General features: G+C 52.9%; 11 protein-coding genes across 11 annotated transcripts; 6 read left to right on the top strand and 5 right to left on the bottom strand.

Annotated features, from left to right (window-relative positions):
• Positions 1 to 277: 277 nt before the first annotated feature.
• NCS57_00441100 (uncharacterized protein) lies at positions 278 to 982 on the top strand (the record flags this gene model as incomplete). Its single annotated transcript, XM_053054372.1, has 4 exons — positions 278 to 313; positions 376 to 443; positions 501 to 548; positions 652 to 982. The coding sequence occupies 4 exons, from the start codon at positions 278 to 280 to the stop codon at positions 980 to 982; spliced, it is 483 nt and encodes a 160-aa protein (XP_052916532.1).
• Positions 983 to 2,571: 1,589 nt separating this feature from the next.
• NCS57_00441000 (uncharacterized protein) lies at positions 2,572 to 6,034 on the top strand (the record flags this gene model as incomplete). The annotated part of the gene is made up of 5 exons (XM_053054371.1): positions 2,572 to 2,603; positions 2,659 to 2,799; positions 2,859 to 3,346; positions 3,394 to 5,807; positions 5,948 to 6,034. The coding sequence occupies 5 exons, from the start codon at positions 2,572 to 2,574 to the stop codon at positions 6,032 to 6,034; spliced, it is 3,162 nt and encodes a 1,053-aa protein (XP_052916531.1).
• A 1,396-nt stretch (positions 6,035 to 7,430) lies between these two features.
• Positions 7,431 to 8,780, bottom strand: NCS57_00440900 (uncharacterized protein; the record flags this gene model as incomplete). The annotated part of the gene is made up of 1 exon (XM_053054370.1): positions 7,431 to 8,780. The coding sequence occupies one exon, from the start codon at positions 8,778 to 8,780 to the stop codon at positions 7,431 to 7,433; it is 1,350 nt and encodes a 449-aa protein (XP_052916530.1).
• Positions 8,781 to 13,391: 4,611 nt separating this feature from the next.
• Positions 13,392 to 14,539, bottom strand: NCS57_00440800 (Alpha box domain-containing protein; the record flags this gene model as incomplete). Its single annotated transcript, XM_053054369.1, has 3 exons — positions 13,392 to 13,447; positions 13,496 to 14,296; positions 14,344 to 14,539. The coding sequence occupies 3 exons, from the start codon at positions 14,537 to 14,539 to the stop codon at positions 13,392 to 13,394; spliced, it is 1,053 nt and encodes a 350-aa protein (XP_052916529.1).
• Positions 14,540 to 15,005: 466 nt separating this feature from the next.
• NCS57_00440700 (uncharacterized protein) lies at positions 15,006 to 16,505 on the bottom strand (the record flags this gene model as incomplete). Its single annotated transcript, XM_053054368.1, has 5 exons — positions 15,006 to 15,164; positions 15,214 to 15,267; positions 15,316 to 15,420; positions 15,467 to 16,302; positions 16,349 to 16,505. The coding sequence occupies 5 exons, from the start codon at positions 16,503 to 16,505 to the stop codon at positions 15,006 to 15,008; spliced, it is 1,311 nt and encodes a 436-aa protein (XP_052916528.1).
• Positions 16,506 to 16,855: 350 nt separating this feature from the next.
• On the top strand, positions 16,856 to 17,639 carry NCS57_00440600 (HMG box domain-containing protein; the record flags this gene model as incomplete). The annotated part of the gene is made up of 4 exons (XM_053054367.1): positions 16,856 to 17,046; positions 17,095 to 17,219; positions 17,272 to 17,430; positions 17,479 to 17,639. The coding sequence occupies 4 exons, from the start codon at positions 16,856 to 16,858 to the stop codon at positions 17,637 to 17,639; spliced, it is 636 nt and encodes a 211-aa protein (XP_052916527.1).
• Positions 17,640 to 18,278: 639 nt separating this feature from the next.
• Positions 18,279 to 20,920, bottom strand: NCS57_00440500 (Endo/exonuclease/phosphatase domain-containing protein; the record flags this gene model as incomplete). Its single annotated transcript, XM_053054366.1, has 6 exons — positions 18,279 to 18,391; positions 18,523 to 20,088; positions 20,142 to 20,274; positions 20,732 to 20,777; positions 20,832 to 20,844; positions 20,893 to 20,920. The coding sequence occupies 6 exons, from the start codon at positions 20,918 to 20,920 to the stop codon at positions 18,279 to 18,281; spliced, it is 1,899 nt and encodes a 632-aa protein (XP_052916526.1).
• Positions 20,921 to 21,437: 517 nt separating this feature from the next.
• Positions 21,438 to 22,199, top strand: NCS57_00440400 (Cytochrome c oxidase subunit; the record flags this gene model as incomplete). Its single annotated transcript, XM_053054365.1, has 5 exons — positions 21,438 to 21,585; positions 21,653 to 21,677; positions 21,797 to 21,956; positions 22,008 to 22,015; positions 22,154 to 22,199. 5 exons carry the CDS (start codon positions 21,438 to 21,440, stop codon positions 22,197 to 22,199), a joined length of 387 nt encoding a protein of 128 aa, XP_052916525.1.
• Positions 22,200 to 22,923: 724 nt separating this feature from the next.
• Positions 22,924 to 25,379, top strand: NCS57_00440300 (Anaphase-promoting complex subunit 5; the record flags this gene model as incomplete). The annotated part of the gene is made up of 3 exons (XM_053054364.1): positions 22,924 to 23,686; positions 23,733 to 23,826; positions 23,876 to 25,379. 3 exons carry the CDS (start codon positions 22,924 to 22,926, stop codon positions 25,377 to 25,379), a joined length of 2,361 nt encoding a protein of 786 aa, XP_052916524.1.
• A 227-nt stretch (positions 25,380 to 25,606) lies between these two features.
• Positions 25,607 to 26,443, bottom strand: NCS57_00440200 (CIA30 domain-containing protein; the record flags this gene model as incomplete). Its single annotated transcript, XM_053054363.1, has 2 exons — positions 25,607 to 26,316; positions 26,365 to 26,443. The coding sequence occupies 2 exons, from the start codon at positions 26,441 to 26,443 to the stop codon at positions 25,607 to 25,609; spliced, it is 789 nt and encodes a 262-aa protein (XP_052916523.1).
• A 434-nt stretch (positions 26,444 to 26,877) lies between these two features.
• On the top strand, positions 26,878 to 27,871 carry NCS57_00440100 (Tim44 domain-containing protein; the record flags this gene model as incomplete). The annotated part of the gene is made up of 2 exons (XM_053054362.1): positions 26,878 to 27,115; positions 27,180 to 27,871. The coding sequence occupies 2 exons, from the start codon at positions 26,878 to 26,880 to the stop codon at positions 27,869 to 27,871; spliced, it is 930 nt and encodes a 309-aa protein (XP_052916522.1).
• Between the last annotated feature and the right edge of the window lie 58 nt (positions 27,872 to 27,929).

Raw genomic sequence — 27,929 nt, 5'->3', positions numbered from 1 at the left:
AATCGCTACTTGTGTGGAGGGAAATTTGGCTCGAGTTGTAGGTCACGTGTGCAAATTCGAGAACCCTAACAGGGGTGGGGTTGTGTGCGGTGTAAAATGTGAGCCGCCCTTGCCCTACCGGTGTGGAAAAAAAATTCGGATAATCTCAGGTCCCGCTCCCACAAGCCCGGCTGCCTTCGTGAAATCCACAACACCAAGCGAAGGTCTTCACCATCTCTTTCGCCAACCCACGACTACTAACCCCAACCCTCCCGCGTTCGGCAGATAACGATTCGAGATGGGTCACTCCTACGGAAAGAGAGCGGGCACCCGCGTACGTTTGCCCATGATTTCGAATTTCGACGACGTCGACCATTGAAACTGACGATTTTGCAGTATGCCTTCAGCCGGGACTTCCGCAAGAAGGGCATGATCGCCCTGAACACCTATCTCCGACAGTACCGGTGAGTGCGAGCACGAATCGCACGAGCAGCAGCGACAGAAACTGATCGATTGGGCAGCGTTGGTGATATCGTCGACATCAAGGCGAACGGTGCCGTCCAGAAGGGGTAAGCAACGCCCTCACCACCTTGCGACAAATACGCAAATTGCGAGATTGAGCGCTTGGGAAAACTTGTGCGATGGAACAGGAGGGCTGACAACCGAGCACAGTTTGCCCTACAAGGTGTACCACGGCAAGACTGGTGTCATCTACAACGTCACCAAGTCCGCTGTTGGCATCATTATCTACAAGAAGGTCAAGCACCGATACCTCGAGAAGCGAATCAACATCCGAATCGAGCACGTCCAGCCCTCGCGATCCCGTGAGGACTTCCTCAAGCGGGTGAAGTCCAACGCCGAGGCCAAGAAGCAGGCCAAGGCCGACGGTGTCGCCGTCTCCGTCAAGCGCCAGCCCCTCGGTCCCCGAGATGCCCAAACAGTCTCCCTGACCGACAACCCTCCCGAGACCCTCACTCCTCTCCCCTACGAGACTACGATCTAAAAAGGATTCTGCTGGGGTTGGGTGGTGCTTGCTTCTTTTTGCTTGGGGTATTGCGTCCGGATGGGAAAGAACTCTGCATGGCAAGGGCTTGCATTTTGATGTCGATAGGGAATGAGACTAAAAATGACATCGTTTGAAAGCATGCCAAAGTCTGTATTTGAAGATACCTCTGGTGAAGCTTGTCTGACCCATGTCGTGGGTTGGTCATTGACTTGACGCATCAATGAAGAACCCGGCTTCGAATAAGTTGGTCTATGTGATTGGTCTATGTAGTGTTGCTGCCGCCAGTCCTTGAACTGCATTTGGAGCTTCATGTTGGTAGGTCGATGGTCTTGAATTCCTCCTCATAGCCCCCATCTTCTCTCCAGCAGTCAACCATCACCGCTGTAGTTCACGATAGAATGCAAGTTCACACTTCCACCCAACTGAGCGGTCTCAAGCCCCTTTGATGACGCATCACTCACTAGACACAAGCCATTGTTTTCCACCGCATGAACCTACTCTCGTCGGCATGCTCAGGCATTCTTTCAGTGCACTGTATCTAGGTAATGAGGTTCCCCCAAGGAAAGAGAGCAACAAGGCCAACTATCCTCAGCAAATCCTCGCCAGTCTTCTCTTCTCGTTTTAGTTCAGAGCAGTCCAAAGGGGGAAGACCTATAGGGTAAAGAGTAACTTGTGCGGTCTCCTCTCACCATTTGTCCTTATATGTCCTATGAACGCATGTCCGTGAGACTGGCAGCGAGTGTGTGCATCTCACAAAACCAAAATGTGAAAATGGCCGAGGGCTAGTATTCGTGTGACCACTACTGTTACCTTTGCTTGAATGGTAACACGGTTCCAATTGTAACAATCTGTTCGAACATTCCCATTCATGAGTGCTCGCATGAGTCTGGTCTAAGTCGGATAATTTCTCTCCGACCACCGAACCCAACTCGGAGCCTTGCGGCCTTCGGATGAGTGAAAAAAATAAGACAGCACCTTAATGGAGATGATGATTTCAAAGTATGCTCCCCTGAGGCTTATGATAAGTTACGATAAGTTTGTAGAATCTCGAATGGGCAAATTCAATAGATCTCATATATTTCTTCACTTTTTTATTTAATTATTCAACTCTTCTGCATCACGCCTCTTCAAAAAACCAACACTGCTCTGCTTCCTCGTTTATTTCTTGACCCGCGGCTTCTCATCTCCTGCCCCACATCAAATGCAAGAATACGTACCCCCGTATGACGCTCCTCTCGCAGCCCAGCCACTGAGAGCTATCGCACCCAAGAACAGCCACGCTCAAAGTCGCCCGAGATTTGTCAAGGCTGACGACGACGACACAAACTCCTCCTCGATACAGCGCGCTACGAGCTGCTGCCTTGCTCTCTCCTCTTGTCGTGATACCAGTACACATTGTTCTCTTTCCAGTCTCTTTAGCTTGCACGGCGTCGGGCCTCGACGGGGTTATTTGTCTCGTGATTTCCAGGGGTCTGTTGGCAGTTGTCGGAGCTCAACAGATCATTTCTCGCATCCGCGCGCATCCTCCCTTACCTACTCGATCTATCGAATAATCGCATCGCGGAGCTATCCGCCACTCAGCAGTCATGGCTACCGTGCGCGGCATGGAGCATACCAAGTTCGTGAATCACGGCCGCGCCGGAGAAGCGCACAGCTAACTCATGATTGTACAGAACCGACCAGGAACTGGCCATCAACATCAAGAAAGCCACCAATGCCGAAGAGATCTCCCCGAAGCGCAAGCACGTACGAGCATGTATCGTCTACACATGGGATCACCGGTCCTCGGCCGCCTTCTGGTCCGGCATCAAGGTGTATGTCTCACGTCCCCCCTCCATCATGACTTCTCTTGTTGACTCGACCTGTTCAACAGCCAACCGATCCTCGCCGACGAAGTTCAGACGTTCAAGGCCCTCATCACCATCCATAAGGTTCTCCAGGAGGGCCACCCCAGCGCTCTGAAGGAGGCAATGGCCAACAGGGGCTGGATCGAGAGCTTGAACCGCGGAATGGGCGGAGGAGGTGAAGGCATGCGTGGTTACGGTCCCCTGATCCGCGAATACGTTTACTATCTCCTCGCCAAGCTCTCCTTCCACCATCAACACCCCGAGTTCAACGGTACCTTCGAGTACGAGGAGTACCTGAGCTTGAAGGCCATCAACGACCCCAACGAGGGTTACGAGACCATCAGCGACCTCATGGTGCTGCAGGACCAGATCGAGCAGTTCCAGAAGCTGATTTTCTCTCACTTCCGCAACGTGGGGAACAATGAGTGCCGAATCGCCGCCCTTGTACCTTTCGTTCAGGAGAGCTACGGTATCTACAAGTTCATCACCAGCATGCTCCGAGCCATGCACTCCAGTCCGTGATTCACTTACCCCATTCCTGTGTTAGACTAACCTTGATAGCTACCGGCGACGACGAAGCGCTTGAACCTCTCCGCGAACGATACAATGCTCAGCACTACCGATTGGTCAAGTTCTACTACGAGTGCTCCAACCTTCGATATCTTACCAGCCTCATCACCATCCCCAAGCTACCTCAAGATCCCCCGAACCTCCTTGGCGAAGACGACGATGCTCCTGCGCTCCCGGCACGACCAAAGCAGGAGATCGAGCGACAGCCGACCCCTCCACCGGCGCCCAAGGACGAAGGCCCTGATGAGATGTCCGAATTCTGGAAGAGCGAGTTGGACCGTCAGAACCGGGAGTACGAGGAGCAGCAGCGTGTGCTTGAGGAACGTCAGCAGCAGGCCCTTTTGGCGCAGCAGCAGCAACAACTCAATGCGCAGCGGGAGTTTGAGGAGCAACAGCGCCTGCTGATGGAGCAGCAACAACGAGAACAGGAGGCTCTCCTGGCTCAGCAGGCGCAGTGGCAGACTCAGGGTCGTCTTGCCGAGCTGGAGCGGGAGAACCTCAATGCGCGCGCGCAGTACGAGCGTGACCAACTGATGCTGCAGCAGTACGATCAGCGTGTCAAGGCTCTGGAGAGCGAGCTGTCGCAAATCCAGAACAGCCTCGGCCAGCAGATGTCGAGCAAGGACGACCAGATCCGAGCTCTTCAGGAGCAGGTCAACACATGGAGGACCAAGTACGAGGCGCTCGCGAAGCTTTACTCCCAGCTGCGACACGAGCATCTTGACCTCCTCCAGAAGTTCAAGGCTGTTCAGCTCAAGGCTGCCAGTGCGCAGGAGGCCATCGACCGACGAGAGAAGCTCGAGCGTGAGATCAAGACCAAGAATCTCGAGCTGGCCGACATGATCCGTGAGCGTGATCGCGCTCTTCACGACAAGGACCGACTGAACGGGAGCAACAAGGACGAGGTCGAGAAGCTCAGGCGTGAGCTTCGCATGGCCCAGGACCGAGCCGACAACCTGGAGCGCAGCAAGGGCAACGAGCTCTCGACGATGCTCGCCAAGTACAACCGCGAGATGGCGGATCTGGAGGAGGCACTGCGCAACAAGTCGCGCGCCCTGGAGGATGCACAGTTGAACCTCCGAGATGGAAGCTCCGATCTTGAGCAGCTTCTCCGTGACAAGGAGGAGGAGCTCGAGGTCTACAAGGCCGGCATGGATCAGACCCTCATCGAGCTCAACGAGCTCAAGCAGAACCAGGGCGAGACGGACCATGCTCTCGACGGCCAGATTGATGCTCTGATCCTGGCGAACCTCGACAAGATCAACGACATCATCGACTCAGTTCTGCAAGCGGGTGTCGCGCGTGTCGACGATGCACTCTACGAACTGGACTCTAGCATGCAGGCCGGTAACCAGAACGCATCTCCCACATACGTCCTGTCGCAGATCGAGAAGGCTTCTGCCAGTGCCATGGAGTTTGCTACTTCGTTCAACAACTTCATTGCAGATGGTCCTAATGCTACTCACGCGGAGCTGATCAAGGCCGTCAACGTCTTCTCTGGCGCCATTGCCGATGTGTGCAGCAACACCAAGGGCCTCACTCGACTGGCAACCGACGACAAGAAGACCGACTCTCTAATGAACGGAACTCGCCAATCAGCGCTGTCGACTGTGCAGTTCCTTCGTGGACTGCAGAGCTTCCGACTCGAGGGCATGGACCCTCTCCAGAAGACCGACGTGGTCATCAACAGCAACAATGACGTGCAGATGAACCTGCAGAAGCTCAACAAGCTTGTTGAGACGTTCGCGCCGGGCTTTGGCAAGCTTGCCAACAAGAAGGGAGACTTGGGAGACCTCGTTGACCAGGAGCTGAGCAAGGCTGCGGATGCTATCGCGGCGGCGGCAGCACGACTTCTCAAGCTCAAGAACAAGCCTCGCGATGGTTACTCTACGTACGAGCTCAAGGTGCACGACTCGATTCTGGACGCAGCTTCAGCTATTACCAATGCCATCACCCAGCTTATCCAGGCGGCTACAGTGACACAGCAGGAGATTGTGCAGGCGGGCCGGGGATCATCTTCACGAACGGCCTTCTACAAGAAGAACAACCGATGGACAGAGGGTCTCATCTCTGCGGCCAAGGCTGTGGCATCGTCTACGAACACGCTCATTGAGACCGCGGATGGAGTCATCTCCAACCGCAACAGCCCCGAGCAGCTCATCGTGGCCTCCAACGACGTCGCTGCCTCGACTGCACAGCTTGTGGCCGCCAGCCGAGTCAAGGCTGGCTTCATGTCCAAGAGCCAGGAGAAGCTGGAGCAGGCCAGCAAGGCCGTCGGAGCCGCATGCCGCTCGCTTGTCCGACAAGTCCAGAGCATGATCAAGGAACGCAGCCAAGAGGAGGACCAGGTAGACTACTCCACACTCGGGGCCCACGAGTTCAAGGTGCGGGAGATGGAGCAACAGGTTAGTGCATACCCCCCTACGTTTCTTTCCCTTACCCCCCACCCCAACTTTGTGTCCCCTCTCATCTCCGGGGTTTGACGGCCACAACGGCTACTATGTCCGGGCTAGCTTCAAGATCGACGACTGACAGCCACCAACAGGTCGAGATTCTCCAGTTGGAGAACGCCCTGGCGGCCGCCCGGCATCGCCTTGGAGAGATGCGGAAGATCTCATACCAAGAAGAGTAAGGAGGCAGATTTGTCTAGGGTGTCCGCATTCCCCAAGGTCCAGCCTCTGGGCCTTATTGGACGGGGATCAGAGACGAGACGAGACAAGAGAGTTGATGGCTTGCGAGGCGTCATAAGCTTGTTGGTCCCCGAGAGGCGCTTTAAGCTAAAGCCTTGGTCCCCGAGCGGCCTCAAGAGATGGAATCAAGACAGCGGCCCCGTACAGTACCGTGCAGTGCTGTACGGAATAGTACGGGCTAGTATCGATCGGGTCGAATTGACGAGGGCGATGGGAGAATCTTCAGTGTGTATTGGATGGGACGGTAACCTTATTTTTTTCTCCAACATCTTTTTTATCTTGTACTAGTGGATAGAAACAGGAGTCGCCAAGCGAAAGAAGCAGCCATAATCACCTTTTGGGCCTTTTTCCCGCGTTGTGACTGAAATTGGGCTCACGACATCTTGTTGTGTCTTGGCGATGTTGGTGTTGGATCCAGATCTCGGAGCCTGAGTCGTACTCTTCGTATCGGGACGGACTTGGGAAAGGCAGACACACGGGATGGATGCACGGTTTCTTGATTTACTCTCACAGCCTGCTTCAAACCTTGCAGATTGTTTGCTTGTTTGCTTTTGGTGTTGGTGTTGGTGATATCAAAAGCCTCCTGCGGCTGAAATCCAGGGTAGCACTTTGCCAAGCTTGCGCCATGATTTCCCCTCTCTCCTGCAGCTGCTTCCCCCCAAGCCCCATGCATGTCTGATCTTCTTGTGACCTGACTCGATTAGATCTAGGCTGGAAAGAGGGTCAAGGGTTCCGTGGAGCATGGGGGTTGAGGTGACATGGCGATCATCAAATGCCGAGGCCGGTGAAGCCATCGTGCGTCTCCTATCACCACCAACATCACCATCGTCATCACCGGCATGTCAATGTCAATTGTGACAAGTTGTGCCTCGCATGGCGCTAGCAGAGCGTTGATTGCTTCTTCAAACTAATCACCAGCTAAGGCGCCAAGGACCAACACGCAGTTTAGTGACATGATGCGAGTAACATTTTCATTCGATGCTCCAAGCCTTGTATCTCAAGTATCGTAACATCTCTCATCACCACCACCAAGACGGCATGCATATCAATGTCAACCATGACAAGCTGCGCCTCGCATGGCGATGGCGCTAGTAGAGCGTTGATTGCTTCTTCGAATTTCTACCACTAATGCAACCTTGGGCGCTAAGGATCAACACTCAATTCTCCAACACGCCTATCAGAAGTGATTCAACGAGATCGCCAGGGCTTAGCATATGGATGATTCCAACGTGACCGGGTACATGGATGAGACCAGGCTCTAGTTCCTAATCATCGTGCAAGCCTCAATCCAACCCTCCCTCCTGAAAGCCGCATGGGTTGTCTGGATCCAAGACCACCTTAGCCCCTAAGAAGCTGATCGTCATGGGCTGAGATGAGGGGATTCGTGGTAGGGTTTGGTTCAGATGCCGTACCCATCGTCTCGGAGGGGGCCGGGGAGGATTCCCGTTGACGCTTGGGGTTAGGCTTCAGCGAGCTCGCTCTCGGCTCAATACCCAGCCGCCCAAGGAGGGAAGTGATAAGTACCTTCTCCAGATGCCAGTATTCCATTGTGGACCCAATCGCCGTTGCAAGGGTAAGAACGTACATGCAAGCAGCAACAAGAAGGGAGACGATGGAGGCCAACCACAAGCCGATCCTGTTCGCATCGCTTATACAGGGATCCAGAAGAGCAAGGTAAAACAACCAAGCCGACAGCAGAAGGAACCATGTGACGAGGAGGCAAACAAAAATAGCATGAACTGTGAGAACGATCCCGGATCCTCCTGCTTCGGCGACGAGGAAGCTATATGGAGTGAGCAGGAATCTGATGACAGCAGTAAAGTACCGCCAGAGAAGGCGACCGGAGTGCCCGGTAGTCGCAAGGACCAGACAGTAGAGAGCAGAAGAGGCGAAAAAGCAAAGGCGAGAAAGCCCCCAATAATCCCGTCTTATCTCGTTGAACGGAGGATCCAGGAGGGCCCCGACAAAAAAGAAAGGGCATCCCACGTAGAGCATGGCGAGGCAAAGGCCCATGGCTGTGTAATAAGCCATTCCCAGTATCCCTTGTATGTCCTGGTTGATGATGCGGATGTAAGGAGTGAAGAGAAATCTGACGAACAGAGTGAAGCACCACCACGTGCCGCTCAATAGTCTGTTCATGTGTTCGGATGTCGTCCACCTTGTATCATGCCGGAGCTCACGCCTCAACTGATTCGCTATCAGAATAAAGGAATAGCAGAATCCTGCCACCAGATAGCAGAGGATAGAGCTGAACGCAATGGTGTCCCCGGCCGTCTCATCCAGAAATCCCTTGCAGAAGAAGAAGATAAAGATCCCCAACCAAAAGGTGATATAGAGGGATAGAAATACACCATTGGCTGTGCTGTTGGGACCAGCATTCCTTGCGAATTCCATGATGGGATTGTATGGAACAATGAGAAGTCTGACAATCGGAATGAAGTCCTTCCAGCCAGGGGGATTAAGTCGCTCGGTTTCATCGTCATCCTCCAAGTGGACCATGTTGGCCAAGTTCATGGTGGCGAGAAAGGTGGTGAGTATTGAATCGCCGGAGGGCCCCAGTGTTGTGTTGCGAAGGGTGATGTAGCGATGCTTCAACTGAGAGGCGACAGGCGGAGATGGTGAGCTGAGGGTAGTGCTGAACTTGAGTAGTTCGATTGATGAATTGATGGTTGGAAAAAGAGAGTGCATTTTTGATCCGTGTTTAGGACGGGGGGAAGATGCTTTTGTTGGGGGACTCTACCTTTGTAGGCGGAGTATTAGGATATTCTGAACATAATCCAAGGTTTCTTTCAATAATAATGCAGTCCAAGAAAGTGCTTAGAATTTGAAAATCCATGGACAAGTCGGTCGAGGGGTTCCTGCTTAACTGTCTGACCGGAGCTGAGAGGGCAGCAACCCATCATGTTGACACCTACGACGTAGAGCTCATCTGCGCTCCTCCTGCTCATACGGACGACGCTCCCCAACACCTTCGCACGCCTCTTGGAGGGGCTCATACTGTAGATTCTGCTCATGACTTGCAGAATATTAGGTATTGTTGATTCGCGACACCCGCGATCCCTTTGTGCATCCTTCGTCATCGCCGTTCCGTTCTTGCGTTCCTATCCAAGGAAAACTCTCAAGTATTTCTGTTCATGTGTGACTCTAAGCAAATGTTATCAAGGCGGCGGTTAGAGTTCTTCGCTTTGGCGCACACTGCCTTAAAGTTCAACCTCGCGATGCTTTCAGCGTGCATCTCAAGTCATCCCAACAAAGATAATCTTAGAGTGAGGCCTCCAAACAGGAGGTATAAGAACAAGACCTTCTGCCCTGTTTTCTGGCCTTCTCCATCTCATCGATTCATCACTCAAGTCCTCTGGGTCCAATCCTACACACAAAGCTCGCTACTGGATCGATATTCGTGACAAATCAAGATCATCACTCTTGAACATCACAACGCCCACCAACACCTTACAGTACCACCACGACACTTACCAATACGACCTTACACCACACGATCCTAATCTAAATGGTTCAATTCGAGGAGAAAGACATGGCACGCTCTGAGGAGAAGGAGATGGTCGAGCGCATATGCCACCCTCCAAGCAACCCCATCATCTCTGAGACAACCTTCAAGCGCAGAGAGTCGGACTGGGAGAATGTTACCTACAAGATCATTGAGGCAATGTTGATGATTATCTTTGTCGGTTCCTCTCTCTTGTCTCTTGGTTGTTTTTTCATGGCATTCCAGGAACCAGCGGGGGAGAAGCAGCAAGATATGCGCCTGTCTGCCTGTCTCTTCTTTGGTACTGCAATTGGGATGTTGAAAGCGATGGCCGAAGTGGAGGAAACCCGACGCCAGAACTTTCAACAAGGTCCCGAAGCAGGTTTGTCTCCAAACGAGACGCCGCTTATCGACATTGAGAGCTGATCCGACCTCGCACCACTCCGGCCATCGACCACTTGACACGTATTTCAGCAACTCCTTCAAGAAGTGCGAGAAGAACAGGAAGCTCGGGGCGAAGAAGGATCCAGGTAGTTGGGCTTTATTAAATGGAATCAATATCTCAGAACGTTCATTTGCTTTTATCCCCTGTGAGGATTTGAAGATGGCTTCCCCGGAGTTCGCATCTACAACCCCACTCTCTGTTTCATGCTGTAGGCCGTGATCTCTCGGGCCCCAAGCAAGTCAAAAAACGTTGGAGAGACCGATGTGTATTAATTCTAATCATCATATCCTCTACTAATTCTTTTCAGTGGGATTTCCTCGTAAAGTCAGAGTATTTCTTAGGAGTTAGAGGAGCAGGGAAGAGACGTTTCCGTGTCCGTCAAGCAGATGATGGGCCGGCCTCTTGGCAAAAGGCAAAAACCCTGTGCATTGATCACACCCAGGCCTGGCACTTGACCGGGTACCCGGAACGGCGCAGATAGAGTTGGATCACCTGAACGCTTGATGATCTCTGGAGGCTTGACCCGCCACCTGCGTCGAGGAAAAAACGAGACACGACGATAAATAAATTAGCATTTTCTCACATAGATATAATTATTAAATATAATAAAAAATAGCCTAAAATCTTCTACATTATATAATATTTTATGATATGTCTATGAATTAATTTATTATACTTATGAGGAGTTAGGTAACCCTCTTGATCCTCTGGCGTCTCGTTTATTTCTATACCCGCGTGCCCACACATTTCAACTGCGTTCCCCGTTGTGATGTGAGGATTGGAGCGCTAATTAGAGTCGCATCTAGGTGCTACCAATAGCTGTCGCGACTGCTCAACCTCGTGGCGGCCGACAGTTGAGGCATACGTGATTCCAATACAGCTCCCACACACCTTTCTTGACATTGCCAAGCCCATGAGCTGCATGTCGCATTGGCACCAAGCGAGAAGCAAACAGACGTACGCCTGCAACTGATTGGTACCCCACCCAGTCTTAGTGGCTGGATTTCTTGCAATCCAGAGGCCAAGATGAAGGCGGGGGCTTGAGCTGGCGCAGTACCCAGAATGGTCAAATTGTCGTCAGCTTTGTGTGGGTTTTTGACTCGCTTGGGGCCCGAGAGATCACGGCCTCCAGCATGAAACAGAGAGTGCTATGATTGAATGGTAGCGCGCGGTCGCGAAAAACATGGGGTACTAAACCAACCCTCTCCAGTGATCAGGGCAAAAAAGACCAGATTTGAAGCCTAAGAATTATAAGAAAGATGCTACATATAATTCAATAGCATTGAAAATTAATATTACTCTGATATTTCTTATTTATCCCTTGGTTTACTTATCATTAGGTTGCAAAGTTACGCCTTTCTGCCATCTTACCTGAGCGCGGGCATCTTGGTGTCTCAATTCTTTTTTTACGACTCCGTGGGCGGATGGATCCTCCGCTTCTTCGGCCGTGGTTATTGTTAGAAGAATGGCTCTGGCGACTAGGATTTCTGGATTTCTGCTAGTAGAGAAAACGGTGAGGATGAGTCCCTCAGCCGAACGGGACATTGTGAACCCTTGCGAGTGGCTGAGATGGAGAACGGGACGCACAGCCCAATAAGACAGTATCCGACCCGAGCGTTCCATTGTAGTTGTTGATGAGCCTCTGACCGGGGGTAATGCTGTTTGCGTCGCATGCATGGCAGCTGAGCTCGTACAGGAGCATGGTGTGGTTGGCCCATGGCTCCCGTGTGGTGGTGGCGCCGACTGGCATGTCGCGGTTTGCACTGATCTGCATCGTACGCCGCTCACCCGCTCTGGCTGTCCACTAGGCTCGGTCCCCCGCCAGGTGCGGCGTGAGCCCACCTGCAAGCCCCCGGAGGTTGGTAGTGATGTCTCTCTGCGTGACCGGTACAGTACTGTAAAGCTGCAAGCTAAAGCTTGCCAGGCTGTGTCGGGACTGGTGCAATGGCCAGTTTGAGAAGACTAACTGCACAAACGTCATGGCACTCCTTGCTGGTGGCGAATAATATAGTCCATGGCCGAGATCAGCCAGCTCCTGGTTAGAATGGCTAGGAACGCCGCGAACACCCCCATCTGGCTTCATCTTTCTGTTCATCATCTCTTGCATGGGGGGCTTGACTTACGCTGTTGCTTTGTGGCTGACCTTGCCTCCCACGACGGCGCTATTTCCGTATTAGCGCCATCTCTGACATCCATGTCAGCCAAGCCATACGCTTGCTCGTCACACAGTAGGGCTGATCGATCGTGTGGGGACATCTGGGGTTTCACGGACCCTTGCATCATGCTAAACGTGGTTGAGTGGTGGAAGCCATCCACCTCAGGAAGTAGCTACCTGCTACAGTATTCCCAGCGTCAATTTCAACAAGAGAAGTTAAATCCGTATGCATCTATGCAGGCCCTACGTCTTGAAGATCTAGCTTTTGACATTTTGTACAAGCCAAGCTTGATGTACCTGGCCAAGTACTACCTAGGCATTGCCTTAGATTTTAAAGGGCTTCTTCGACATCTTGATAACGCTATGGTTAGTATGGGGTTAGGATTCGGGTCATGGTTGGGTTAGGGTCGTCTTGACTGCTCGTGCGCAGAGACTTTGCTGTGATGGAAGGCAGGTACGTAGCTAGCCTGGCTTAAAGTGGGTCGCCAGGCACCTGGTCGGAGGGTCGAGACACATGGCGTTCGGAGGCTTTCAGGGCCCACGACTCCACTCGCTTTGGTGACTTCTGACATGAACCTCATGGCAAACTGGGCTCAACGCTCATGGCTTCTGCATTGCACTTGCACAGTTCCTGACAGCTGGCTGGCACCAGCATACAAGAACGTCACTTTTTTTTTCACCTTCCTCTCACTTCTACCTCACTTCTGCCTCACTTCTCCTGTTGCCTAGGCAGCCACGTTTGTTACCAGGCAGTGGGCAATGATTCACTGAGGGGTGGCTCTATCAACCACAACACCATGTTCGTTTTGACCTCACTTGTTCCTCACTTGTTCCTCACTTGTTTTTTTGCCTAGACTTCCAGGTTGGATCTCGGCAATATCTAACCATTTTTGGCTCATTTGAAGCAACAATTTACTTGGCAAATGCTCTTAGGCACTGAACTCGGTCCGCTCATTGACGATCACAAGCTGTAGTTGACCAGTCACTAGGTAGTCTGTAATTCTCGCCTTCACATGTCTTGTATCATAACATGCGTGGACGCGATTGCTTTGATTGCAATTTACATGTAGATTTGTGACGTGATTGCATTGCATATCTACTTCATTGCTGATTTAGAATCAAAGTGATTGAATCCCAACCAAATCTTGGAAGTACCACCCTTGCTCCATCGCCCACGATTTCCATGAATCCCATCGCAACATGTGACTGCTTTGCTCACTGGAGCCCACCGTAGACGCCGTAGACTGCACCGTTAGGGTCTGTGAAGAAGGCTGTCAGAATCAAGAAACGATTGAGTATATGGAGACTGAGTGACTTACAGATCTCGGCAATGTATCCAGCGACGTAAGAATCGTCCATGTCCCAGGCGCCAGCGACTTCGTTGAGTTGCTTTTCGTAGGCGCGTTGGGCGGGGGTAAGATGAGCGTCGAAGGGCATCGAAGTCGGAACGCCAGGGCGGTTATCGTCATGGAAAGGGTAGGGTTCATTGGTGGGGGGGTATGGGATAGTGATGGGGATGTGACTGAAATCCCCAAGGTCGAGAGTCTCCCAGGAGTAGATCGACATACGCTGAAAGTAGGTATGGTCGTAGACGGCACCAAGAATCTGCTCCGTCGCCTGGTATGGGTCCTTGACGAGTGCATCGATGAACTCCTTCTTCTTGTCAACCTTGTCGACACTCAGGGTCATGATACCGTTGTTGTTCTGACTCATGAGTTGAATGAGGCCAGGTCCATGCTCAGGGAGATATCCAGACTCGATGAGGGAGGCAAGGAGCTCGATCTCAGATGTGGGATAGGCATCGGGGGCGCTGGTAGACTCAACAGAATGCTCGTCATCCTGGACCTGGGTGATGGTCATCGCGCCCTCAGGATTCTCTTGAACAACCCAGCCCAGAGTATCAAGGTAGTCGGCGGGGTCAATCATGCGCATGATTGGGCAGCAAAGAGCGAGGAAGGCGGCCAGGTTGACCTTGCCCTTTCCCAGATGGTCGCGGACGAAGGAGTAGACCTTGGCAATGAGGGCCCATTTGTTGCGTTGAGACTCTTTGTTCCAGAGCGTGGTCAAAAAGCCGGAAACAGTCTTCTGCTGAACGTCGGGGAACATCTTCAGATAGTAGGCTTCTGACAGTTAGCAAACATTCATCGCAGATGTGAAGCGTCCTTACTGCGGAAAGCCATGAAGGCATTCAGAGGGCGCTTGGCGCGGACAACAGAGGAATCCTGGCTGCCCGAGGCGACTTCATGAGCGCCGTTCGGGTGGAGCTGGGTTGCAACATGACGGAGGGTGTTGTTAGGGAGGACAGCCAGCAGGTCTTGAACGGGAACCCCGACGAGGCTCTGCGCGAGGGTGTTTCGATCCATGTTGACGAGGTAAATGTTTCAAAGCTGAGAGTTGCCGATGTGGATGGAGCGAAGCGATGATTGCTGCCGGATGGTAGAAGAGGGAGGATGCTGCTTTTTGTAAAGCAGTGAGGTGAGGGAGTGGGGAGCTAGGGTGTGTAGAGGGGTGCCGGTAGGATTGTTCTTGGCGACCACCAAGATCCACAGAGGACGATGGGTGGGGCAGGCCGATGCTCAGGCAACGAACAGGGAATGATCCGTGCGTTTAAACCTCCTCTTTCGGAACAGCAGGTACGTACCCACGAGGCTTGGCTGAGGGCAGCAAGGGGTAGACAGGCCGTAGTCATGAACCTAAGTTGGGCTGCCCAATGTTTCCAATGTACGCATTCAACACAAGTGTGACAGTCAACATGCAATTTTGTGACCTAGACTAGACTCTGTAGCGATACCTCAGCACCTCTGCTGTACCTCTGTAGCTCTTTTTCTTTCAAGCACCCTGACCATTGTCTATGTAATGTGTGAACGTCATCAGATAGAAGTCATCGTCATCCGCGTCTGCATCCTCGAGAAACTGGCATGCATGGCATGCGGCGTTCAAGAAATTGAGGGTAAGGTACCCTCCCATGTCCGAACGGGGTGTCCTGCCCTGCATAAAATTTAGACCATGAACTATTGCAGGATGACAAAGTACTTACCGCTGGCGTGAAGTACAGGTACTCATCACTGATGTCGTTGATCTCGTTGGGTGGCTATCATCAGGTCAGCGTGATGCCTTCGAAATACACGGGACAACAAACCAAGCCGTCCAGTCTCATGCCCGGATACGTTCCCTCCGATAGCCGGGCAAGGTCTATGAATCGTTCCTCTCGGTCAGCCAACGACCGTTCGGTTCCAGGTACGTCCTTGAAGATATCAGCCACTGTTTGTGAGGATTATCAGGAAACTTACCACATCCATCTCCACACGCTTGAATTCGTATGCATTCTCGAAACCATCAGTCAACGTGAAAGCTGAGCAGGGCAGATGGTATTCAACGGAGTCCTGAGGCGGGGGAGTGCTGGCAGGGAAGGTCGGCAGCTGGGTGTTAATGATGTAGTTGTTCCAAGGCGAACCAGGCACTCTTCGATAGGGGTGCCAGAATGGGACAGATCGCCACTCGTTGTCCATTGCAACCTTGACCAGCAGCTTCCTTCCTTGACCCGACACTCTGATGGTGTTGGGAGCCACATTGAATTCAATTGCAGGCGCCTGCGACGGCTGAGACAGGCGGTAGCCCTTGGCCACGATTGAGAGCGATATCTTCAAAAGAAGTGCTGTGGCGGATTGCTCGTCGACATAGGTAGAGAGACTACGCCACGGATAATCCGCGAGATGCTCCCCAAGGACATGGGTGATGTAGAGGAAAGCAAGGGCGGTATGGGCGACAAGGCAGGCAGATCGAAATTTGAGATCGGCAGGCTTCTCCCAGACTTCGCCCACGACCAGCATCGCAATGAAACCCAAGTTGGCGAATGGGAACTGCTCAGACTGGCTATGCTCCCAAGGCATGCCCCGAGGCAGGCCCGCAAGTTCCATGGTGTCATTCTTGCCAGGTTGGTAATGCTCGCGGAAAGACGATATGGCCTCGGCATACCACATCGAAATGCTCGCCTGAATGATGACCGAAGGCTTTTCTCCTGGTATCTCCCTTGCAGCGAGCGTTCGAATGTTCTTGAGGATGTCATTATCCTCAGCAAGGTCTGAAAGTAGGTCTGGGATCAGAGAGGCGACCGATTCAAGAATGTCTAGAAAACGTTAGGGTTAATGCAAGCAAAACAGTGTAATACATACCTTCAGTCTGGAGCTTTTTGTTCTCCAATTCCGGTAGGGGGATGTCTCTGAGGGCTCGCTGAAGGATAATGCCGTGAAGAGGTTTGAGAGCAGGGTCAACCCTCTTAGCAATGGAAATCTCCCTCCACAGAGGACTGAAGCTGAATGAGTTTTCCATGTTGGTGATCTCTGATGCGAAGGTTGAATGCGAATAGAGCAGCAGCCGGGTCCGTGATGACATGCCCCTAAAACTCTGAATGCCTTAGGCCTTAAGCTCCAACAATAGGACTGTGCTTCTATTGTTCTTTAGGGCCTATTTGGGTAATTTAGAGAACAATGCGATAAGCCTCCGATTGTTCTCTGCCTAGATTAGGTAAATTTGCCAAACTACATTGCCTTGAAAACATTGGAGAGTGGGTGGCAAAACCAATCTTCGCGTACTGCTCTGTTGCCCAACACAACCTTCCCAAGTTCATAACATCGGTCACAAGTCTCGCCTTTATTGAGGCCGCCCCAATACCTACAGCCATGGCGCCCGACAACATCTCCATGGAGGAGATGGCGAAGCACCCCCGATGTACTGTGGAAGGGTTTCTCAGCCCGCCCTATCTGGACGTCCCCCTCAGTTTCGTGTACCAGAAGGATCGGTCTGATGTTCACATCTTCCTGAACGACCTTTCGCACCCCCAATATCTGTGTTATGTCGCAGACAACTTCAGGCATGTGAACTTGTGATTGAAGGAGTTTTGATGATCTAATCGTCTCAGCCGCCGTGTTGAGCAGCCCGTCATGGTGTTTCATGACAAGGCTAGAAGAAAGTTCCGCCTCTGCCCCATGCCTCCGGGTGTGTCGTCCGATACCTCGACCTATGGAAGATTTTGTTTTGCCCGTGGTATGTATTTGTATCTACTGCGGTTAACTAGACGTTGCTAATATGATACTAGACGCTACTGGAGTCGACAATGTTCCCGTCCCCTCTGTACTCCTGACGCTGGACAATGGATTGACCCATTCCCTTTCGAAGAATGCGTGGATCTTGTACAGAAAGACGAAGGAACCAGATATTCGCAGACAGCGCCCCGAAATCTCGCATGTGCAACTTTGTAAGCAACATTTTCACGAATATGCGAGCTTGTCTAACGTTTGTACAGGCGAGGCCATTACTCAAATGTGGCTCAGTGAGGCTCCTGAAGTCAGAGAGCGTTGGAAGCTCATGGCCCAGAGAGCTCTCGTTCACTACATCGAGAAGAGGCAGGAAGCCGCGAACAACGAAGCTTCGAGCGGAAGCATGGGAGAGGAACCTTCGGATTAATGTACCTCTGGGTGTAGCGAGGAGGTATCGCATTGTACTTTCCTCTACTAATCTGTGCGGGTTTGCTGCCCCAGGCCTTCACCGGCATTTGGTGGCATTCCTGTTTGCTTGGAGGAAGGGTATCGATGGCGGTAGCACAGCTTGAGATCTCACCTTTGTCTACCAGGTTCTGCCATGGTTATGGTTATGGGATGCATGGTCTTTCACTCTGGTACTCAAGTAGCTAGTCTTGGGCAGCAATGCCTCAGGTAGTTCACCGGCTCCGCTTCCGCGTTGCCCCAGGGTGAAGATCCAAACAAGGTCATTCACTGAATTTTCTGTCTGCCTGCGTGATATCGTGATGCCATGATTTACGATTCAGCCGTCGACGTGGGTCGGTCGCTGTTGCCTTTGGGAGACACTGGTGTCACCATAGCAACCACGCAAACTCCTTGACTACGATTAGGCAGGTAGCTTGGATCTGCTTGACTGTGTTCAGGCAAGCATCTTGATTTTCCATGGCTGTGTTTAGGTAGGTATCTTGAACTCGGCTGTATCATTTGTATACCTGTGTCACCCCAGCCAGTACTCCATATAAATGTACAAATGCCATCCCTTCTCGACGTCGCTGGCAGCGCCCTGGAAGGGGTCGAACTCGTCTCATGACCCGTTCCAATCGCTGCTCCAGATGAATGTACCACACCGCCACTCAGACCCCTTCTCCTTCTCTCCAGACGGGCCCAGAGGACGTGGGCAAATGTAGAACGATCGCCCTGTAATCAGGATTAGCTTCAGAGTTTGACCTTGTACCTGCCTGCAGTCGTGTACCCGCGACGTTGTGCAACGGGGACGCCACATCATGCACGTCGCTGATCGTAGGCTAGCATCCGTTTGGCTCACTTACCGCAGTTGACGCCTGGCTTCTTGGTGGTTAGGCTGATGCAGGGCTCGTTGTGTTCACATCGGGGTGCGACTCTCTTGCCTAGCAGCTTTGACCAAGACTCTTTGGCCTCGATTGGGTCAAACACCTTGTCAGACGACTCGCCATCGGTGGTGGCTTTGCTGTTCTCGGATGTCCTTCCTGCTGTGGTAGCAAACAGTGATGGTGATGATCCCTGTAGGCTGGTCCGTGTCTTTGACGACCCTGTCGGTTTCTTTGTTGGAGAGGGCGTAGAGCTCGTTGCCACTCGCTCTAGCTTGTCGGGCTGGGAGGCTGGTGCTTTTGGCTTGAAGAAACCCTGCAGGGTTCTTTGGCCCGGGGCCAGCGGCTTGCTCTTGGCGTCGTTGGAGCTTATTGTGGTCTTGCTCTTCTTGAGGGATCGCACTGACGCCGTACTCGTGGTCTCCGCAGGTCTCTTCGTGCTCGGTTGGGATCGGGTCTGGCTGGAGCTGGTGGTCTCAATGGTGTCAGGCCTGGACGAGGCGATGCTGGTCTGTGAGCCTGTGACCTGGTCCAGTTCCGCTGACGCTGCAGGTGTGTTGCTATTTGGAGGCCTTGTGGGCGTATCTGTGCTGACCGAGTCTTGTCGGGAGAGGCTTGGACCCGTCTTCTTTGTGAACATGTCGCGGATGCTCTGCCGTCGGTCAAACTCTGGGATAAGCTTTGCAGACAAAGGGAGAAGATCCTTGGAGCTCCAGTCACGCTGACGCTCGCCATCTCGAAACATCCCAGAGGGGTTTAGGACCTCCAGCAGTGCGCGCTCCTTGCCCTCCACAGTCACCTTGTGAGCAAACGTCGCAAACACAGGACAGTGATCAGACCCCATGAGGCCTTCCTGAATGTTGGAAAAGGTGAACCAGTCCTTGATGCCGTCACTGCACAAGACGTAGTCGATTCTGCTGCCGTTGTTGGCAGGCCGTGTGTTTCGCTTTGTGTCCCAGCAGGTGTTCATGCCTGCTCGCTCAGGGTGAAAGCAGCGGCACAAATCCCACAGAACAGGTTCCTCGCGGCCTTCATCTCTCTCACCGACCACGTTCCCCTCGAAGATGAGCTGGTTGAAGATCCGCCGAACAGGCATGTTCAGCCAGTCTTCCAAGCTTATGTCCTCTTTGCGCAACATCTCAGCAACGTTGGTTGAGTCCATCTCGGACCGAACAACGTTCAAGTCGCCCGTCAGAATGACTTGCTTGCCTTCTGCTACGAGGTTTCGTATCCTCACATCGAGTGCTTGGAAGAAACCTGAGCGAAAGTCATCCCGAGACTCGTCACGGTTGGCAGGACTGTACACGCCAAAGAGCACAAACCCCGGGAACTCGAGAATCACACAGCGGCCTTCGGAGTCGAGAGTGGCTTCGTCTATGATGCCGTCGAGCTGGCCTGGGCGAGGGTAGCCACCTATTTGCTGGTCGGGAGGGAGATCGCGAAACTTGGTCGTGGACTTGGGAGGTGTAAGGACACCAGTGACCCCTTCTTCAGCTCGGATGGGGGCACACTTGGAGTTTCGTGTGTAGATGGCGACACCCGAGTATCCTTGGCCTAGTTAGCTTGCTGATCTCTGAGGCTTTGAAGGGGAAGAGCCGAACCCTTCTTGTGCTTGGGCAAGCTGAAGAAGACGTCCCAGCCAGGGACGAGGACCATCTCATCATGGAGATCCTTTCGCTGGATCTTGGTCTCTTGCATGACAACGATGTCTGCTTCCAAGATATCGAACATGGCCTGTGAAAAGAGTCAACACTTGCACTTAGACAGCCTAGACATGGTCCAGGTCCCAGCCTCAGCATCGTCTAAATCGCCCCAGTCCTAACATCATCCAGGTCTAAGTCTGAATATTACCTAGATACTTGCCTAGGAATCATCTGGGACGTAGGCTGAGCATCACCTGAGTCATAGGCTAAGTATCATCCAGGTCGTTGTCAGACAGTAATCTAGGACCTTGTCCAAGCATCATCCAACTCCTTGCCTGGAAACCATCCAGGTCCTAGCCTGAGCACCATGTAGGTTCTAGCCTGAGCATCATCTGGATCCCAGCCTGAATCTAATCCATGCCTTATTCTAACCATGCACAAGGTCATTGAGATTTAGGTTGTATCTAGGCCAATGCTTTTTGAAGCAGGGAAGGAACTTAAACTGAGGGAGGAAGGATCGCAGCGTAGGAGACTGGAGGAAGACTGACTTGGAAGGTTCGCTTTTCTCTCCAAGGTTGATAACCAAAGGGATTCCTGATGACAGCAGAGCATTAGAACTCCTCAGCCTCTCAACAACGAATGACGAACCTGATGCCGTTGACTGGGAATGTGTAAGTGAGTGAGTCTTTGAGTTGGAGAGGAGTCTCACCATTCCATGTTGTAATGCGAAATGCCATCGTGGAAAGGCTCGATTCGAGCCTCGAGGAGGATCTTTCACAGTAGAGTCTCTCAAGGGGTCGTGGTGGGCGTTATTCTCGTGATGCACATCATCTCCAGCGTTTTGGAAGACGGGTAACGGAAGGACAGGGGGAACTCGGCCGCAAGTCGCCAAACAAGGGCAAATTGGTGGGATTGAAGAACACCAGATGTGTATGAGAGAGAAAACAGGACCATAAGGGAGATAAAAACTCAAAGCATCGTGGTAAAGAAGTGGCTCGAAGTCGTGATCTTCACAGCGTTGCTCGCGTGAGGATTGAAGATCGCGGCTGCTGACTACAATGACGCAGGAGCTCAACCGCTCGCGCGGCCACCTCGCGAGATCACGTGCCCTCGGTCCCCCGTGAGAAAAATTCGAACCTTACAATTGAGGCAGCACTGATTGGCGGCTCTAGCCGAGCTCGTCCAAGAATGACCTGATCACAAACTTGGCTTGTAACCATCAACCCGTCAACCGAACGAACAACAACGTTCACCATGTCTGCCGCCCGACAGTTCACCCGCACCGCCTCGCGCGTCTCCGCGCAGCTCCGCGTCCCTGCCCAGCGCCGCTTTGCCAGCACCGCCGAGAACGAGTTCATCAAGGAGCGCCAGCACATCAAGGAGCACGCCAAGGGCACCACTGGTGAGTCGCCGACGACTGCGGACCGGGTCAATTGGATGCATTGGGCATGATTACTGACGGCTGGCAGAGCTCTGGAAGAAGATCTCCATCTTGTACGTCCCGACCCGAGGATTGAGTGAATTACGAGCCGAGCGTCGATTTCGGAGGATCGGAAGCTGAAGACGACACGGCCGCGATGCATTGGTACGAACAAGAGCTAACAAGATGGAAGCGGCGTCATCCCCGCCCTCGCCCTGTCCGGTGCCAACGCCTACTGGCTCTGGAACGAGCACTGGGACCACTGGAACCACATGCCTCCTCTGGAGGAGCGCACCGAGTACCCCTACCAGAACATCCGCTCCAAGAACTACCAGTGGGGTGATGGCGACAAGGTCAGTTGGGATTCTTTACGGGTCAATTGCACAATGCTAACAATGCCACAGACTCTCTTGTAAGTTACTACGACTTCCCGAACGATGAACCTCGACATTGGAAGAGCTCTGCGAAGCTTGAACTCGGCATCAGCTTCGACCAATAGAGCTTCACGTTTCCCGTAGAGTGCCGAGGACAAAATGCTAACCTGCCACAGCTGGAACGAGAGCGTCAACTACCACAACAAGGACAAGGTCGCCTAAGCGAATCTTTAGACTGGTCATGTGTTGGACAACTGACGGACAGCTCCTCCCGGAGATACCTTGTACATGTTCCCTAGACTCGAATTGACTGATTGTTGAGATTGTGTGCCTTGATGAGACTGTGATGTGTGGTGATGTGAGATTGTCAATGATGAGTAATGCCTCGCCCTTCACTGGTGCCATTGTGGGCGTGCCCAATGCGTGTCCTGGATGAGGAACTGGATGCTCTCGAGCTTCATCCAGCTCCAGGAGGATATTAATTGACATAGACGCCAATTGAGCATTGGATTTGCGCTGCTGGATGATGATATCAGACCCCTCAAGTCATGTCCAACGACGCATCTGCCCACCCAAGATTGTGTCATCCCGGCATTTTCCGAGGAACAGCCGACCAAACCACAAACCGCCAAGCGACCTATCAACACACCCACGCGCGCGTGCTAGGCTAGAGATGAGATGCCTGGAGCTGTCTAAAGAACGGAGACTATGAGTGTTTGACTCTTTGAGCATCGATATCAAGGCTTGGGCCTCTCGTAGAGGTAGACAAACTTCCATTCCCCAGATTGGGAGTCCTTCCTGATTGACAGTTAGGCAGGCAGGCGCGACCGGGTGTAGAGCAACAGCATCACTTCCCATCGCGTGCACACACTTGACTCAAACCTAACTCCTCCATCTCGCATCCAAATCCGTCCCTTCGACTTCTCACATTTGATGGCGCGCAAAGATGGCTCGATTCCTCAACCCGGCCAAGATTGGCCTGCTCGTCCTCGTGGAGCTCTACGTCGAAGGAGCTGTGCCAAGTGATGCCATCCTCCCAGTCCTCTCCTTTGTCCACGACCACCTCACAGATTTTGCTCCGAGGAGTGTCTCTGCGGACCAGGCCGAAAGATGGGGCAAGGCAGAGCGGACGGTCAGCCTCATCATCAGCATCAAAGACTTTGAGAAGCTACTCGGCAGCTACCCCTTTTTGATGGGCATGCCTGGGCGGAGATTATGGGACCAGTTTCTAGGAAAGCTCTGGGACATCAACTGCCTTGATGCAATGCACGACTTCTTCGACCATCTCTCTCGTCTGCTGGCCAAGACGAAGGAGGAGCGACAGAGGCTTGCCGAAGTGGGCCATCCCGTTGAAGATGAGGGAGGAGTCAAGCTCACACCCAACTCGCCCTTTGGGACATTTGTTCGTCGATCACGGCTGGAGTACCATCGCCTTCGATTCCACGACTGCACCGAGCTTTGGAAGAACTTTGTACGATATCGACAACCCACTGCCCAGTACATGAAGCGCAAGCTCCCGGGCTTTGGGCGGATGAGCTTCGACAATGTTTTGTTGATGGGCGAGCAAGAGGACTGGGATCATCAGAGCGTCATGGATCTGGCTTCGGTGGCGTACGGTGACATGCTCACCGGGGATCAGAGTAGTACGGTCCCTGTGAGTGCCGACGACATCGGGAGCCTCCTCGAGTTCCAGATTGAACAAGTACAGAGTGAGTGTACCCCCCCAGTGCTGAGGATCTTGCTTACACGAAATAGAGTATGGGAACCGAATACCACTTGAGATTCGCCATCAGTTTCACGACTTGCTCAAGGACAGTTGCATCAAGCCCAGTCTTACACACTACCTCAAGTAGGTTCAAGAGCCCCCTTGTGTCGGTGGACCTCTCTGACATGCACAGTTTCCTTGACGCCTGGAGAGGAGGAGACTATCCTACCGCGTTCGACCTGCTTCATCGATATTTCGACTACACCATGTCCAACAGAGACCGCTCCTACTACCAATACGCTCTCATGAATCTTGCTGTTCTCCAGGCCGACTTTGGTTGCCACCGAGAAGCCCTGACAGCCATGCTTGAAACCGTGTCGACAGCACGAGAGAACCGGGACATGTCTTGCCTCAACTTTGCTCTCAACTGGCTGTTCCACTTTGGGCGTGCCCACCCCGATCTTGTTCGTGACCTCGTGTCTCATAGCATGCTAGGCACAGGCAAGGACAACCTGGCATTCCTCCGAGTCAAGTCGAAAGAAACGGGCATGTGGACACTATGGAGCGCTGTGCTCCTCAGCGAGGCTAAACTTGGGCTCATCAACGGAGACAGCGTAGCTGCGGCAATGGAGTCAATGGTGCGAAGTTCTCACATTGTCATGGTGAGAAACATGAAGAACATGTTTGGCTCCCACCTCGCTCTCTCGGCGGCCCTGTGGGATCGTCTCGGTGTCTCGAGTATGTCGTCGGTGGCATGTGAGGTCTTCCTGAGATGCCATGCACGACACTCGATCTTTGACGACGAGCTCAAACTCAGCTGTCGACTTGCAATGATGCTCGCGGGCCAGGGAAGATACGACGAAGCTTTGGAGAAACTGGAAGTGTTGGAAGAGAACTCGTTGAGATCATGGAAGCCGAGTCAATACTGGCACAAGTATCGAGGGATCATCAAGCTCAAGCGAGATCTACATCACAACAACTTGGAAGGGGCTGACCAACTGATATCGCAAATCGTTCAGTCCAGGGATGACGACCTGGAGCCTGACATGGCCTTTATCGTTGACAGCCTCCATGTCGACTACCTGATCCGGCGAGGAGACTTTCAAGCAGCATTTGCCAAGATCGATCGCATAATGTCGCAGATTCAGGAAGAGCGACGAGATGTGGTCCTCAAGGTCAAGCTTCTATTGTTGAAGGCCTCGCTTCTGGATAAGTGTGGCCGAACGCAGAGGGGCTTCACTGCTGCGATGCGAGCTGCAAGCATCTCTTGGGAAGCCCGCAATATTCCAGGTCTTTGGGAAGCCATCGGCGCTGTGTCAAACATTCTCGTTTCACTCAGCGAGTTTGAAGCAGCTTCACAATTGCTGGTGGCCGTGATACCTCGCTCTCTCGAATGCGATACGGCGAGCTTGTCTGGCCAGCTCTACAGCTACCTAGCTGACGCGAAAATGGGACTTGCAGGGAAGTGCGAGCCAAAGTCAGCCAAGCGGATGGAATACATGACCAAAGCCCTCCAGGCTGTACAGAAGTCCTTTGACCAATACTCGCAGATTGAGGACATGGCCATGCAATGCCAGATGACAGCGAAGAAGGCCATGATCATGAAGCTCTCCGGGGACATGGCCCTGGCGGCAGACTACGCGGCGGAGTATGTAGCACTACAGAAGAAGGCTGCTGCGCTCAGTCTTGGAGCGTGATGTGTGATGATGGCCAAGGAATGACATGACATGATATAGCATGGACGGTGGGGAAGGGGAGCATCTTTAGGAGTTGATTATACTGTTTATTTGTACAAGGACGAGTGAGATATGAACCAGCCCCCAGGGGCACTCTTTTTCAAGAGCATGAGATTGATGATACACGTGCAATATCTCGTTCCTCATCAATCGTGGTTGTTCCACGCAACGCTTGTTCCACCTGATGTCTACCATCGTACTTTTTCACCCTTTCTGTTCCTTAACCCACCCTCTGCCGGCGTCCCCTTTGCTGGGGCCTCAACGGTTGGTGCTCCTGCGTCTGCCTCTGACACATCATTCGTAGCCCATACCTTTTCGATGCAAAGTTCAAACGGCCCCTCTACACGATCCGTCAGTCCAACGCCCACACTCAGGACTTTTTGCCTCAGCATCTCAGTCTGAGGCTCTACAACGAATCCATGATTCGTTCGTACAAAGTCGTTCCACTTGATGAGCACCGTTTCCCATTGACCTGGCCTCTTGGCGAACAATCGGTGCTGGTGTAGATCTGACGGTTCCACACTCTCGGTTTGTAGGTTGACAAAGTAACTGCGGCCATCTGACTTGACTCGCAGCGCAAGGTAGAGAAAGGGATCAATGTCCCACATCGATCGACCAAACACCGTAGGTCGCTGATCGGGAGTTCGGAAGCCGGCGAACCCGGTGCGCTGGATGTTGGGTTTGTCGGCGGGGAGGCGTGTAGAGATGGAGCCGTAGAAGCGGGCGTAGGAGGAGGGAGATTTCGGGTTGGTGGATGTTGCGTATTCGAAGTTGCTGTCGGAGAAGCCACCGATGGTCTTGTCGGTCATGACGATGCAGTCGCGGACGTTGTCGGAGGTGTTGAAGTCGTAGAGGGGCTTGGGTTTCGTGGCGCCCTTGATGGCCTCGAAGGAGACGGCTAAGAGTCGTCAGCAGAGGAATAGAAGCTTGAGGAGAGAGTATATACCGATCTGTGTTCGTCGCCGCAGCTCATCCATGCTTCGCCCGAAGAAGCTCCTCGAGAGGAGAGTTTGCGTCGCTCTCATGATGGCCGAGTTTCGACAAGTAGAGGATGTGAGGTTCGTCGCAAGGTTCGTCGCAGAGCCCAATTGGCTCACCGAGAGTCGCGGGACATGAGCTAGAGACAGAAGCAACGGTTAGAGCCTTGCGACTGCGCCTTTGCTCAGAGAAGAGGTGGTTGTGCAGCTCGTGATGTGGTTGATGAGTTCGAAAAGCCGTTGAAGGTTTGCACAGGCTAGCATGTGTGAATCAGTGACACTCACCCGGCCTTCCCCCGCGTGCCACCAGCGACTGTCCCCAAATCATACCATTTCGCACAGGGTCGGACCACGGCACATCATTTCTCCGACACCGGCCCAAGAAATTCTTCTGAGCCGATAGCGAAGTTCCGCCCGCCGATCAGAGCACCCAGCTCCGGATGATGACCCTGCGCCGGCTCAATTGGTGCCCAGACGAATAAATGCCTGCCTCGTCGACGATGGCGCTGCGCCCAGGCGCCCTGAGAAGGGGCGTCATGGGCACGGTGGGTGTGCAGTTTTCGCGGTACTCGTCCATACCCTCGAGGGCAAAGATGGTGCGGGAGATGGAGAAGACTGCCCGTCAAGAGTCGAAGAAGATGGAAGCCGAGTCAATGTCTGTTATGCAGAAGAGAGCGAATGATGAGTACTTTAGGTCAGGAGGAGGGCCTCTGTTTCCTGGTGAGTTGGTCATATACCCTCTAATTGAGGTTGTGAATCACTGCAAGACTGACCTCCACTCAAGGCACCTTCGTCCCCCTCCCCCTCTCTCGATACCCCGGCGGCACCAACTTCTTCCGTTACTCGTGGTACCGCCTGCGTCAATGGGGCATTGAGACACTCTCCGTGCTCCAATTCAAGCTCAAGTCCATGCCCGACTGGACGACCCGACCCAAGTGGAAGGCCGCCCGCGGCAAGATCGCACCAACAGCCAAGGTCATGTACACCGAGATGCTCACGGCCTTTGCGGCCGGTGACAAGGCTGCTATCAACTCTCTCTGCCTCGGCCAGTTCGCAAAGAAGCTCACTGCCGCCATCGACCGCCGCAACCCTACCGAGCGCACCTCGTTCGAGCTCGTCAAGTTCAACAAGACTCTCTTCTACCCTCGTGTCGTCGCCCACCAGGTGCACGCGGTGAACCCGTACGACAAGGACAACTCGACCGAGCAGGCCGTCATTGCGATTGCGTCGACGCAGCGAGCGTCAAAGTACAAGAAGTCTACTGGGGAGCTGATCCCGGGAAGCACAAAGGTGCAGGAGAAGATTGAATACGTGGCTCTGTCGAGGCAGGTCAACGAGAAGACCTATCAGTCTGGATCTTGGCGTATATGGGGCACAGTCCCTGCTACGACTCTTGAGGCGTATTTGGAGGAGCAGGCTTGGATCAACGTGGAGCAGGCCAAGCGGGCGGGATGGACTGGACCAACCAAAAAGTAAGGAAGAGAAGGCAGTTGTACTGATATGAAGGCTGAACGACCTGGTTCCAGCTGAAAAA

This window comes from Fusarium keratoplasticum, chromosome 3 (genome assembly GCF_025433545.1).
Source record: "Fusarium keratoplasticum isolate Fu6.1 chromosome 3, whole genome shotgun sequence".
Lineage (NCBI taxonomy): Eukaryota > Fungi > Ascomycota > Sordariomycetes > Hypocreales > Nectriaceae > Fusarium > Fusarium keratoplasticum.
Note: the sequence above shows the minus strand (reverse complement) of the source record. Positions and strands in the feature narration are given on the sequence as shown.